The 14,438-nt window shown below is 42.0% G+C and overlaps 1 protein-coding gene and 1 pseudogene across 1 annotated transcript in view; one reads left to right on the plus strand and one right to left on the minus strand.

The window, feature by feature from the left end:
• IFT43 (intraflagellar transport 43) overlaps nucleotides 1–14,438 on the minus strand; it is a 71,506-nt gene that overhangs the window by 43,513 nt on the left and 13,555 nt on the right. Inside the window, exon 3 of the mRNA XM_036430852.2 lies at nucleotides 79–146. Coding sequence (XP_036286745.1) covers nucleotides 79–146 — 68 coding nt within the window. The remainder of the gene's footprint in view (nucleotides 1–78; nucleotides 147–14,438) is intronic.
• On the plus strand, nucleotides 11,963–12,398 carry LOC118729168 (annotated as a pseudogene).

The following is a 14,438-nucleotide window of genomic DNA, read 5'->3' on the forward strand; positions in this document are numbered from 1 at the left end:
ACAGAAAAGAACAACATAGGAGCAAAATGCCCAAACCCACCCTGCACACCCTCACTCCCACAAGCTGCTGGCACTCACTTGGAAGCCTTCATGGAATCATCGGCCCAGCCTCCTTGCCTGCGGCGGGGTGGTTTGGGAGGGGGATCCTACGAGGAAAGAGAAGCCAAAATAACAATCACTCAACATGTGCATTCAGGCAAGCAATGGCTGAGGGTAAAGTCACCTAACCCAATGCTCAACCTATCAAAACTTTCTAAATAAAAATACAGCAACCTTTCAATTCACTACAAAGATCTGGGTGCTTTCATACCCTTCTGGTGGATATAAACTGGCAAGATCTGGAGGATAATCTGGCAATGTCTGTGGAAGGCCTTAAAAATAAATGTTCATGCTGTTTGAGCTACCAATTCTAATTCAAGGAATTTATCCCAAGAAAGTAATCAAAGAGAAACACAATGTCAGTTTTGAACAGTGAATACATAATTGGAAACAAATGAAACAGACAGCAATAGGCATTAAGTAAATCACAAAATACACATGTGAAAATACTGTGCAATAATAAAAAACTATGTTAAAAAGAATATTTAATAATATTAGGTTCATTATACATTTAACTTTCAAAAACATGTAAAACAGTTAGGCATATGCTTCTGATTTTGTGAAAAGACTATTAATACCGAACATCAATTAGCTCTAAGTACATGGGTGAAAGGGGACTTCAGTGACTGAATTATGGGAAATTTTTATTTTCCTTCTTTGTACTATTGGGCATCTTCCAAATTTTTAAATAATCAACTTATACTACTTTTATAAAGTAATGAAATAAATATGTGTGAGAGGTTTATTATTGTCCGGCATATCTCAACTAAAAATCCCAAAGAACCATCAAGCAATCCACTCAATCACTCAAGTGAGATAAAACAAAGAACAGTTCCTATTTTTAATTACCCAGCATTTACCTAGATTTTTTTTAATACCTTATCCCCACCCCCCAAGAACTTCACATAATCATAACTGTTGTTCTCAGTCCAAGGAGACACTTAGGTAAATGCACTAACACAGGGTTGGCAAACATTTTCTATGAAGGGGTAGGGGTAAATATTTTTATTTTGGAGGCCATCCAATTTCTGTTGCAACTCTTCCACTCTGATACTGCAGGGCACTAAACAGCCACAGGTAATAAGTAAGTAAGTAGGTGGAACTGTGTTCCAATAAAACTTTACAAAAATAAGCTGCGGGCCAAATTGAGCAGGAAGGATGTGGTCTCCCAATGCCTGGACTGAAATGTGTCACTAACTGTCCTTTAAATCTGTTGCTTAAGGGCTAATATAACTTTTTAAGAAAACACTCCCTCAACATGCTAAAATGCCTTTCTACCAGTTTGACCCAACTGGAACCAATGGAATTCTCTGTCCCAGGAATCTGGAATTGAGGCTCAGAGGTTAGGCTGTTCAGACCGTGCTGAGACTGGAACTGCAAGGACCAGCTGGAATCAGAATAACCCAAACTGCACCAGCCAAAGTTGTATATAAGCAGAGACCAAGAACCTTGTCTTGTTGAGCTCTTACCGCTGGAAGGGACTGTGTTGGGAGACTTAAATATTAAGGAGAACTGTACTGAACCACAGCAAGATGTTTTTACACCCATTTGCCTTTAAACCATCTATCTACGTGCTTTTGCAAATAACATCTATATTTCATTACCCAAGGTTAGAGCCATTTTGTGATAATGTGAATTCTTGAGTCTAAAGGTCTCAAACTTGTATCCACATGGTTTGTTTGGCCACACAGTGGTTTGTTTTAAAATTTAAAAAGTTGGGGCGGAGGTAAGGACCCTTTTACATCTGGCCTTAGCTGTCACTTTGACTAATGATGAATATTATATAGTTAATAAAATTTCCTAAAATTAAAAAACCAAAATGATCGCTTTATCCTCTTTAACCACAAACCCAAAGAAGCCATGGCTATTGGGAGGATGAATGAAATCCTTCCCACCTAGAGGTAACAACATGACCCATTTTCTCTTATTCTCCATTGCAAAATGGTACCAGTAGCTAAATTAGGACAGCATCTTCAAAATGTGGGCGAAAGGGGTGCTATAATAAATCTATCAGAAAGTAACCTCACAGGGTGAACTGATTACAAATTCCTACCTGGGCAGGTCATAAAGTGCCAGAAGTAATCCTCTTTTCTGTCCACTCGAAGGCTAACCACCCTCTTTTTAACTATCCTGTAACTTGCTTTCTCCCACCTTCATGTAATCTTCCTTACATTCCCTCCTTAATTCTAAATGTATAAAAGGAAGTGCTTAACTGTTATTCTCTGAAGCATCTGAGATCTTGCTTCCTGGCAACTGTCATCAGTTTGGCTCAAATCAATTCTTATAAAAATTCTCTACAGGTCTGGACATTCTTACATTGACAAAAACAAAAAGACCACCACGTAACAATCATTTCTCCACATCCAATAGAATTCGACAACTAGTTCCAAAATCAAAGGTTTTGTGTTTGGTTTTCTTCACACTAATGACCAGACTTCATAATTTGGGATTTGTGGCAAAACTGTACACTACTTTTCACCGAGATCACCTGAGAGAGGAAGACTTACAGAGAAATTCTCTGCACGATATGAGGCAGGATTATAGCTGTCCTCTACTACCCAGTGGGAGTCTTGGCCATCCTCAGAGAGAATGCCGAGGCAGATGGGAGATGGGAGGGCAGACGGAACTTACTGTCTACAAGTTAGGCGTTGGGCATTTCATGGGAGAAGTCTCTTTCCTGATGAGGAATCCTCATGTTCATGACTGAGTACCCTGAGTCCAAGGATAAAAATTTCTTTTGTAAATACTCTCAACCCTGAGTCTTTGTTGTGGCCACATACAGATACCCTGTTTGGATGAGACAGACTTAACTAATCATTGTTACCAAGTTATAAAGGCTCTTCCCCAGAGTTCACCTGTGTTCTCTTGCTGGGGAGCTGGGCCTGTCCTACGCGCACCAGGTGCGTTAGAAAAAGCAGGATTTCATGCCTGTCCTCAAATACTGCCTCAGTTCAGGGAAACTTCATTGAGGCGGAATTCAGATTTCAAACGGCATCAAGGCTGTTTGAAATCTATGTAACTGGACGTTGCTTAATCTGAAACTTAAGAGGCCACAATGGGGGCTGAAGGTAGGTATTGGGGATGGAGGTACGGAGTGCCCTTTCATGGAGAGGCTGCATTCAGGATCCTGAGGTGAAACTGAGGAGGACTCCTCAGCCATGGGGCAGACCCACTGACTTCTGCTGTTTTCTTGTCACTTTTGGTGTTTTTATTGGGCCACTCTCTCCTGGAACATCACTAAGACTGTGTGCTCTGCCAACATGAATAAACCTTTATATGTAACTGAAGGCTAACCATACTTGTATTTACAAACTTGAGAAGAACTAAGGACAAGGAAAGATCCAAGTAGCTGTATGGGAAAAGTGTGGCTCACTCCAGATTGGAGAGATACGCAGAGATGGTAAGAAAGCATTCCAGAAGCAACTAGATATAAGGTGCAAGATAGCATATAATACTCGGGCTGTAGCAAATGCTATACAGTGATCATCATATTGGAGGGGTCCCTGGGAAAACTCTTGGTGGAGGGGGAGGTATGATGAGCTCCTCAGCATCCATTACTTGACAATGTAACTGGTGTAACTCAAGCACAATGCAGGGTTTGAACTTAGGTGCAAATGACCTATTTGAAATGTTGCTGGATGAGTAGCTTTTAGGGCCTAGGTGGACAGTTTGGCCTTCGAATGCCTGGCTGCTTTCCCTCAGAGCCACGATGACATCTAAATACCTATTTAGCCCTGTTTCAAAGAGCCCACGGCTCTCTCCCCAGGGTGATCTGCCTACACCAAGCCACTATTCCTAGGTCAAGCTGCTCCTTTTAGGACCAGATGCCAGAACTGCTGTGCTTCCCCCTCCCCATGTGGTCACTGATCAGATGCTGGGGCAGTTAGGAGGGGGCGGGCCTGGATGCCCTCTCCAGGGCAAATGTCACAGCCCCAGTCCACCTGCAGTGGTAAGAAGTTGTAACCTTTAGTTACGGATCCCTCCATATGGGCCAGGGAGCCTTCCCTCCCCGGCCCACCAAGTCTGGATAGTCAAGAAAAGACATGAATATGTGATTTATTTTTTCTCAAATCTTGTGTGTCTGAGTTTTCTGTGTTCTGAGTTCTCTGTGAAATGGCCTGGGAATTTAAAGGAAAGGGAATTTACTCTTGCTTCATCCTTGAACCTAGAAACTTAATCTTTAGGCAGGCTGAGGTCATTGTGGCACTTTTCTCATGGAGCACACACCAGTTCCAGAATCCACCTTAGCCAAGCACTTGGGAAGAAATAGCCGTCTGTCTGAGTTATGCCTTGGGGATAAATCTGTTTGCTATTTGTTAGGAAGGAACAAAAAGAAAAGACTTGAATGGATGAGAGAGGGTAGAACTTAAATGGTCTTAAAAAGCCAAAAGAGAAGGCCTGATCCCAAAATTCAAAAGTGCTGGTGTATTCTTTAAATTGTTCTGCTTGTAAAATTTAGGGCATCATCTGCTGAAAAAACAATTTCCAATTTTGGCAGATTTACTGCCAGGTAACATTACTCAAACTTGTTTTTAGAAGAGAGCCTTAAAATGTGTAACACCGGGAGGGACAGAAACAGGGATGGTGAGGGCAGCCCTAAGGCAGTGCATCCTTCGTGTTCTCTCCTGAAAGCTCGAGTCACGTCTTGGAGTGTGGGAAATGAGCACAGTCTGCCGAGTCTGCAGCCTGATGGACAGAAGGGGGCAGGACCCCGCATAGCTCCTGAGGAGAAGCAAAAATGTGCTCCCTCCAAAAATAAACAGGGGGCAGGAATAACTGTGAGTAAAGAGTGGGAAGCACATGACTGGTGGTTGCAGTCCTGAAATACCAGCTTTCTACAAAAAGGATCCTGTGACAGGCAGAGAGCGGGAAATTCAGGAAACGGCCTCTTTATATGGTCTCATCCGAATGGCCAGGATTCAACCAAGTGGAATTACCAAGTCAGAGGGAGCCTTTAGGGCCAGACTAGTTTCTGATCTTTATATGGTTCCCCCAGATTCTTAAGATGCCAAAATAGAAAGATACTGCAGTGCCAAAAAAGGAGCCTTTTGAGTGTAGAAACTTCTCACATACTCTCACAAATCCTAGATCTAGAAATCCCATAATATGAATCAGCCCCAGATCCAAACTATAACCTGTTTCAAAAAACTAGTTCAAACACATGAATTCCCAGCAGAAAAAGACATTTGGTTAAGCAAAATCCACTGCAACTTCACACCTACCCACCTTCCAGCTTCTAGGAGCAAAAGAGCTCTCATGCTCAAACCCGGATTACTGGCTAACAAGTTTCCCTTCCTTTCCCCGGCAATCTGAAAGGAGACCCGGGTTCTTATATGCTTGATGAGAGAGGAAACTAACACTTATTCATAAGTGCAGACACTGTAGGGCTGGCATTTAGTCCTCAAATCTGTTGGCCGTGCACCGTTCCATCTCTGCCATTGCTTCTTCCTGCCTCAACCCTGGGTGTGACAACTAATTAATTATAGACCCGAGTTTACCCTCATGGATTTAAGGTCATAAAAGTAATGGACCATCTAAGAAACTCTAGGAGTAAACATAGCTCTTTCAAGCCGAAATGGACTTATCGAAATCAAAAATCCATTTTAAGTATAAGAAAGAAAGCTGATCATCAATAGATGTTAAAACCATTAGGTGAAAGATTGATGAGGAACTGGACCTTTTCTTGATGCCAAAAAATTACCCCATATACTGAGTACCAGTTGCAATGGAGAAAACGTTCCTTAACAACAGATCTCTCCCATCATCCCACCTCAGTGATCACACACAGCAGCATTAGCAGTGGGACCCGATGTGCTGCCGCCTGAAGCACACAGCAGCACTGGGGAAAAATTCTGTCACAAATGTCCAACAGGGAATCTAATCAAGCCTTCCTGTCTGATTTCCAGCTTCCTGGAAATAAGTTCAATGAGATGAAGAAGAAGGAATCAGACAAATCCAGCAGGAGGAAAACTCCATAGACTCTACAGAACAACTGGCCCACTCCCATCATCCTGGCCAGTTCTCTCAGTGGTTAGAACGTCGGCCCATGGACCGAAGGTCATGTGCTCAATGTTCAATCCCCAGTCAAGGGCACATACCTCAGTTGCAGGTTGATCCCAGCTCTGAATGGGACATGTCCCAGAGGCAAACAATCGTGTTTCTCTCATGTCGATGTTTCTTTATTTCTCTCTCTCTCTCTCTCTCTCTCCCCCTTCCACTCTCTCTAAAAGTCAATGGAAAAAAATATCCTAGGGTAAGGATTTAAAAATAAATAAAATATAAAATAAAAGCTGGCAAAACATATTTTTTAAAAAGCCAATACCATCCTAGCTGGTTTGGCTCAGTGGATAAAGCGTTGGCCTGTGGACTAAAGGGTCCCAGGTTCGATTCTAGCCAAGGGCACATGCCTGGGTTGTGGGCTCGAGGCTCCCACCACCACCATCCAGTAGGAGGCAGGCAAGAGACAGCCAATCAAGGATTCCCTCTCATCATTGATGTTTCCATCCCACTATCCCTCTCCCTTACTCTCTGAAATCAATAAAAATATGTTTTTTAAAAATTTAAAAGTCAATACCATTAAAAAGGTGGGGGTGGAGTAGGAGACTCTTCTAAACTAAGACAAGAGAAACCTAATTGGGATAGTTCTTAATCAGATTCTAGTTTGAAAAAAATAGCTATAAAAGACATTTTGGAGACAACTGGGGAAAATAAATTCCAGACTGGATAAGAGATAATATTAAGGAATGGTTAATACTATAAAGTGAGGAAAAATGGATTTCTAGGAAAAAATAAATGCTCCTATTAAATGGCATGTCATGTTTGCTTCAAAATAATTCAGCAAAAAAATTATATATAAAAAAATGCATATTTTAAAATATTTTATATATGATCATTTAAGCAAATATGTCAAAATGCTGGTAATGGTATCTGCTGATGATATGTTCAGTAAGAAAGGACCAGAAGGTACCTTGGTCTTACCCTTCTCTCTTTAGTGAGGCAAGCAGAGAGAGGGCTAAGTGTAAAGTCTGGATTAATGAGTGATACCCAAAATAAACTGTAACAGCTTGAGCACTGTACCAAACTGTTAAGCTGAATTCAGCATACATCTTGGTACTTGGGAATTTAGTGAATGTCACAGGATTTCTCATACTAACAGAGCAGTAACTTTAAGAACAAGTGACTAAACTGGGAAGGGAGAAGTGAGTTTACCAGAAGGAAGTAAAAAGGGAAAGCTATGGTTTCAAAGGTGGGGTGGGAGAGGGAAGGAGAGGTTAGGATAGAGGGAAATGAGGAACAGTCCTGGGTTCAAATTCTAGAACTGTCACTTTCTAGCTGTGTAACCTTGGGCAAGTCACATCTTCACTAAGCCTTCTTTCCCATCTGTAAAATGAGAATGTCATGAGTCCCTTACAGATCTACTGTAAGCACTGGAGACAATCTCTGACACAGAGCCAATACTAATAAATGTGAGGGGGCTACTATAATATGTATCAAAGTAATCTATAATAATAAAAGCTTAATATGCTAATTAGACCGAACAGCCGAACGGCCTTCCAGATGTCGTTCTGAACATCCTTCTGGATGAAACCATGGCAGCGGGGGAGGGGGGGGAGAGAGGCCTGAGGCAGGGGTGGTTAAGGGCAATCAGGCAGGCAGGTAAGCGGTTAGAGCCAGTAGTCCTGGATTGCGAGAGGGATGTCTGACTGCCAGGCTGAGGGGCACCCCCCTTCTACTCACATGAGTTTTGTGCACCGGGCCTCTAGTGACGGTAATAAAATGAAGACTTTGAGGAAAAAACATTTAATACCTAGGATTGAGACCATGGGAAGCTTCTGTTAGGAAAACACTGCCAAGCCTTTCATTTGGGACTGCCTTGCAAAGTTTCATTCTAGGAGTCCACCTCTCAGCTATTTCAGCTTCCCTAAAGAGAGTAACGCTGTCAAGTATCCTGAACCAGGAGAAGAAACACAGTTTTGCTGCTCACTGAGAAGTCAAAATGATGCTCAGGACAACCACAGCACCTGGAAGTTACTCTGATGGTGTCACATTCCTCAAATATTCCCACATATCCTATAACAAAAAGACCCATAAGCTATATCTCAATACAGTCTTCAAACTGCCCACTTCAAATGACTCATGGCATAGAGCTACCTGCAGTTTTTTGAAGAGGCTGACTCAAAGAAAACAGATTTTTACCCCCGAAAATCATTCTTAAAATTCATCCTGAATTTTCCTCCCTCCTCTTAATCTCAATTACATCCTATTGGGTGATCCAGTTCTCCCCTTTTCTTGGGTCTATACCTCCCAGACACATAAAGAAATGTCCTGTTCCCCCATACATTTTGCAGTTCAGCCAAAATAAATATTTCTTTCAGCTTTCACCATTAATCAAAACCTTTATGTTCTTGTCATTCGCCTAAGTTCTTGCAGTTTGTTAAAATCCACCCAGCACGTGTGTAGCCAGAAATGTGCACAATGTGGAGAGTGTAAATTCCCAGCACTCCAAGAAGCAAGCCCTCTTGGCACCTGTGACTTTGTATAAGCACAGTCTAGACTTGCTACCTCAACCAAATCTAGACCAGAATCACTTGGAGCAAGTTGAGAGCAGAGGAGCAAGCTGTCACCTTGTGTAAGAAACCTGATCTCGCCGAGGCCAGTTTGGCTCAGTGGATAGAGCGTCGGCCTGTGGACTAGGAGGTTCCAGGTTCGATTCCAGTCAAGGGCGTGTACCTTGGTTGCGGGCAAATCCCCGGTGGAGGTTGTGCAGGAGGCGGCTGGTTGATGATTCTCTCTCATCGATGTTTCTAACTCTCTATCCCTCTCTCTTCCTCTCTGTGAAAAATCAATAAAATATATAAAAAAATAAAATTAAAAAAAAGAAACCTGATCTCTCAAAGACTCCTTCAGGGTGATGATGGAAAGTGGTGGAGGAAACTGGAAAGTAGTATTAAACCCGGCACTGGCGGCCCGATTCTGTGAGGCCTAGAGAGGAAGGCCGACCGCTCTGTTCACAATAGTGAGATGTGGACACTGCAGGTCTCTCCCTGCAGTTCTTCTTCATGCTGCTTCAGTTGTAAGAGCAAGAGAAGACACTCAGCACAGGCAGGGTCATGGCTGGCAAATTAGCACACAGTTTAAGTGACCCTAACAATCCTAAAAGTGTTTTTAATTTCTAAAACTGTTTCCCATATTTCTAGATTTCACAAACTGTCAGTATTTCAACAAACAAATTTTGTTTGGGGGGGTTGATGTGGTTGGCAGGGGGGAGTTAATAGTTTTTAATTTTGTTAAGAATGCTTTTTTAAAAATCATCATTTCCTCTCATCATCATTGCGTTAAAGAAGGGACCTTCTCAATCTCACCAGATTAGACAGGACAAAAACCAGGATAAAGAGTGATCCTTGGAGATTGAAGATGGCTGCCGAGGGAAAGGCACACTGTAAGATAGTGTATGAGTGAGAGAACTAAAAGAGAGTGTGTGGACGAATGGGGAGTATCTAACTGTGAGTGAGGGACAGCTATATTCCAAGGGGGTGTGGGGGACTGCCGGACCAGGCTCCCCTGATGGGGCAGCCTCTACTGCTGCTGAAATCTCTCCCAGAGCGACTGGCTCTGCCACAGAAACTGCACCATCTTGAAGGGGAGAATGGCTGTGATGAGAAGCCTATTCTTACCTTCAATCGGGAAGAATCAGATACCTCCTCCCAGGTCCCTACAACCACAACACCCAGGGACCAGCAAACCCACAAACACCAGGTCTCAAGCAGTGCAAATACGCGGACTTGGACGAGCTTTGCACCTTCTCATGGAAAGATCGGATTTCACCCATAGAAAGGTGAGGTGTGCAATCCAGGATGATGGGAGAAATGCATGCAGCAGAATCTAGAGGTTCAGAGGAAGTCTGCACCCCACAAAATCTGTGGCCGTTGGGGCCAACATAGTCTGCAAATGTGGAAGGGGGGTCCACAGGGCTGCTAACAGAAGGGAACTCTAGAAATCAACCCATAGCTGGGCTCGGTACAAAAAGGCAGCCTGAAGCCTTACCAGTAAACTGGCTGCGCTGTGCCAGGGGCGAGCACAGTTGCACGCAGTGCCTGAGTGAAAAAATCGTGAGTTCGCTTACTTACTCTGGCTCTTTTTTCTCTTCAAATCTTTGCTTTTGATTACTAAACCCAGTACATAGATCACCCAATTAAAATCACTCCCAGAGACTGCAGGGGAAAGTTGTTTTTGTGGATATCAGAGCAGGGAGAAATGAACAGAAAACCACCTCTGGGGCAGTCCATACCCCCAAACCAGCATTAAGTGCAGCAGGGAAAACAACTTCTAAATACTGTGTAGAGAGGACTTATAGCCCCAAATATTAATACAGAAACACTGCCACCCAGGGGTTGAGTCACAAATTGACTCTTGTGTAAATACAACCACAGGCAGGCTAAAAAAACAAACAAATACTGCCTGCTTGAAAACAAGATTGTGGCTTATGACAAAGAGAAGTTGTAAATGCAGAAAAGTTCAATCCTGTCCTGACTACGTGACATGAAACAGGCATGCCAAACAGAATAGCAGAGTGGCCTTCACTACTGCATATTTTTAAAAAATATATTTTATTGATTTTTAACAGAGAGAAAGGGAGAGAGATAGAGAGCTAGAAACGTCGATGAGAGAGAAACATCGACCAGCTGCCTCTTGCACACCCCCTACTGGGGATGTGCCCGCAACCAAGGTACATGCCCTTGACGAGAATTGAACTTGGGACCTTTCAGTCCACAGACTGACACTCTACCACTGAGCCAAACCGGTTTCGGCTGCATATTTTTATCTTTTATCTTTTACTTAAGAAACTAAATTTTTTTCTCACTTGATTTTACCTTTTTAATTAATATATTTTTATTTTTAATCAGTATCATAACTACTATTATCTTATCTTTTTTAAGTTTAATTTTATTTTCTCTTTATTTTATTTTCTCTTTATTTTATTTTGGGATTAGTGTTCTACATTCTATTTTCATTTAACTTTTAGCAAGTTAAACGATAAGTGCTGGAGAGGATGCGGAGAAAAAGGAACCCTCCTTCACTGTTGGTGGGAATGCAGACTGGTGGAAAACAGTATGGCGTTACCTCAAAAATTTAAAAATGGAACTGTCATTTGACCCAGTAATAACACTTCTAGGAATATATCCTAAGGAAACAGAAACACCAATCAGAAAGGCTATATGCACCCCTATGTTCATAGCAGCACAATTTATAATAGCTAAGATTTAGAAACAGCCTAAATGACCATAAGCAGATGAGTGGATTAGAAAACTATGGTACATCTACACAATGGAATACTACGATGCTATAAAAAAGAAGGAACTTCTATCATTTGCAACAGCATGGATAGAACTGGAGAGCATTATGCTAGGCAGTGAAAGAAAAATACCATATAACCTCACTTATTTATGGATGATAATGAACATTATAACCTGATGAACAAAAAGATAGATACAGAGGCAGAGAAGCATTGAACAGACTGTCAAATTACAACGGGAAAGCTGGGGGGGGGGGGTACTGGGGGGAGGTAAGAGATCAACTGAAGGACTTGCATGCATGCATATAAGCATAACCAATGGACACAAGACACTGGGGGGAGGGAGGGGTGGTGGTGGTGGTGAGGGCATGTATGGGGGGGGAGGTCAATGGTGGGGGAAAGGAGACATATGTATTACTATTTGTAATACTTTAAACAATAAAATAAAATTTTAAAAAAAAGAGAGAGTGATCCTTTAGGCAGCAATGGCACCTCCCCTAGGAGTCTAGGGCTCACCAGACCCTCCCCTGGGAGATGGCTGAGGACCGCCAGACCCTCTCCACTGAAACCATGTGTGCAAAGGTGGTGATCAAAAATGCCAATATGTCAGAGGAGATGCAAAATGACTAGGTAGAACGTGCTACTCAAGTGTTACTAGAACTGTAACATAAAAAACATTGTGGCCCATATTGAGGGGTTTGACAAGAAGTACAACCGTGGTACTGACTACATCATGGGGAGAAACCTGGATAGTTACATGACACAGGAAATCAAACACTTCATCTGCTTCTTCCTGGGCCAAGTGGCCATTCTTCTGTTCCAATCTAGTTAAAAGCATGGTCTATGTCACCTACCCAGTGATTTATCCAAAAATAAGGACTGCAGCATAAATTCCAAATACCAGAGGCTGAAATCTACAGCTTTGCCTGAAGGAACACCTTATCTTGAACCTTTATTGTGTTGTTTTGCACAAGGCATTCTCTGTACTCATTTGTTGTGGTTATAATTAGAAAAAAGAAAAAGAATGATCCTTTATTTATTATTTATTTATTTTTAGAGAGAGGGGAAAGGAGAGGGAAGAGAGAGAAACATCAATGTGAGAGGGAAACATTGATCGGCTGCCACCTGCACTCCCCCTACTGGGGATTGAGCCTGCAATCTGGGCATGTGCCCAGAATATAACAGGCAACCCTTTGGTGCATGGTATGACACCCAACCAACTGAGCCATACTGGCTAGGGTGAGAATTATTCTTTAAATTGAATAAATGTTGTTAATAAAAAACTTACTACATTGTTCTTGGTTTTCTCATTTTGGTAAAAACTTCCTCATAGACCTGTGTTAAAACATGCTATGCTCTTATCAGTCCAAGGCCAAGGTTGATTTCTCAAACTCTCTTCCTACTCTTTCTCTAACCAGAAAGGTTAAAGGCCATTCTATTTTTCCCGGTGACAACAGCCTGACATGAAAGGCATGGCCTGGGTATAGTAACTTAATCTGTAAGTTTTGCTACACAGTTAAGGCTATAGAGGAAGACTTCCTGCCCATCCAAAGGACACTGCCAACCTCTCCAACTCTTAAGAGGCCTTTCTAGATGAATTTTTCAGAGTGCTCAGTACAGCATCTGCATGGATCAGTACTTAATCCTAGATCTACAGGATAAAATGAAGAACAATGAAAATGGTAGACATGTGAGTGAATATACAAGACTATCTAATTCCTCTAAATGACAAGTGGTATTGTGGGGTTTATAACATTACTTTTAAAGTGTATGACATCACTGGCATAAAGGATGAGAGGGGACAAGTGGGACTTATAATGCAGCAAAGATCTCATATTTCATGTGAAGTGGTATAATATAAATGCTATGTAGCCTGTGATAAGAGTGCATATTCAATCCCTACAATGACCATTAAAAATAAAACAAAACAAAACAAAACAAAAAAACAGTACAGAAAGCTATACCTAAAAAGCCAATAAAGGGATTAAAATGGAATATAAAAGCAATGAGCTAACATGGTGACATAATTCTCTATTATGGTGGGTAAAGGCATGTGACCAGAAATGTTTCAGTCTATCACCAATGACATTTAACATTAGTTAGTACCCTTTTCCTGTATTAAAAGAATATTTTACTATCATTTTACTCCTTCTCAGTAATTATTGACATGCTACATAATGAGAAGAAATCTAGCCTAGCTAATGATTTCAATGAGGCTAAGCAGATCAGATATTCTCTATTCACACGGCACTCTTGCCATCTCCTTGCCTCTCCTAAAACTTGGCTGGCTTTCCCCTGGGAACTTCATTTCTCTTGAAGTTCTCTCAAATACAGCCTTCTTATTCTTTAAAACCCGAGTCCTGTCCAGCTGGCATGGGCCAGTGGTTTTAACGACAACCTATGAACCAGGAAGTCGAGGTTCAATTCCCAATCATGGCAGTGCCGGGTGGCGGGCTTGATCCCCAATGTGGCAGCCGATCGATGTTTCTGTCTCTCCCTCTCTGAGATCAATTTTACACACACACACACACACACACACACACACACACACACACCAGAGTTCCCAGATAACATTCCTGCCTCACCTCTCAAAGTTCCTCTACACCAGCGGTCGCCAACCAGGGTCATGAAATCCGAAAAGTTGGCAACCACTGCTCTACACCATTACTCTTCCACATTATTACGGAACACTTCCTTTGAAACTTATACTGTTCAGCTACATCACCTTCCTTCTGGTCACTAACAATTACCTGAGTACAGATTGATCAAAAACTGGGGCATTCCTGCTTCAATATCATCCTATCACCAGAAGTCAAAGTTCACATGAACAAGTCATCTAATGCTTTACCTCAAAGTTTCCTAACCCTTTAAACATCTACTTTTTCAAAGTTGTTATAATCTGGAATTGCTTAATCTAGTCCCCTCCTTCCCTCCTTATCTGAGAACTACATTTTGGTTTCACTTCCTTCTCTATCAACCCATCTCCACGGTCCACCATATCATGCCCCACTTCCTTGTCCTTTTACCACATTTGCTGGAGAAATCC

The sequence above is a fragment of the Pipistrellus kuhlii genome, unplaced genomic scaffold (genome assembly GCF_014108245.1).
Source record: "Pipistrellus kuhlii isolate mPipKuh1 unplaced genomic scaffold, mPipKuh1.p scaffold_m20_p_1, whole genome shotgun sequence".
NCBI lineage: Eukaryota > Metazoa > Chordata > Mammalia > Chiroptera > Vespertilionidae > Pipistrellus > Pipistrellus kuhlii.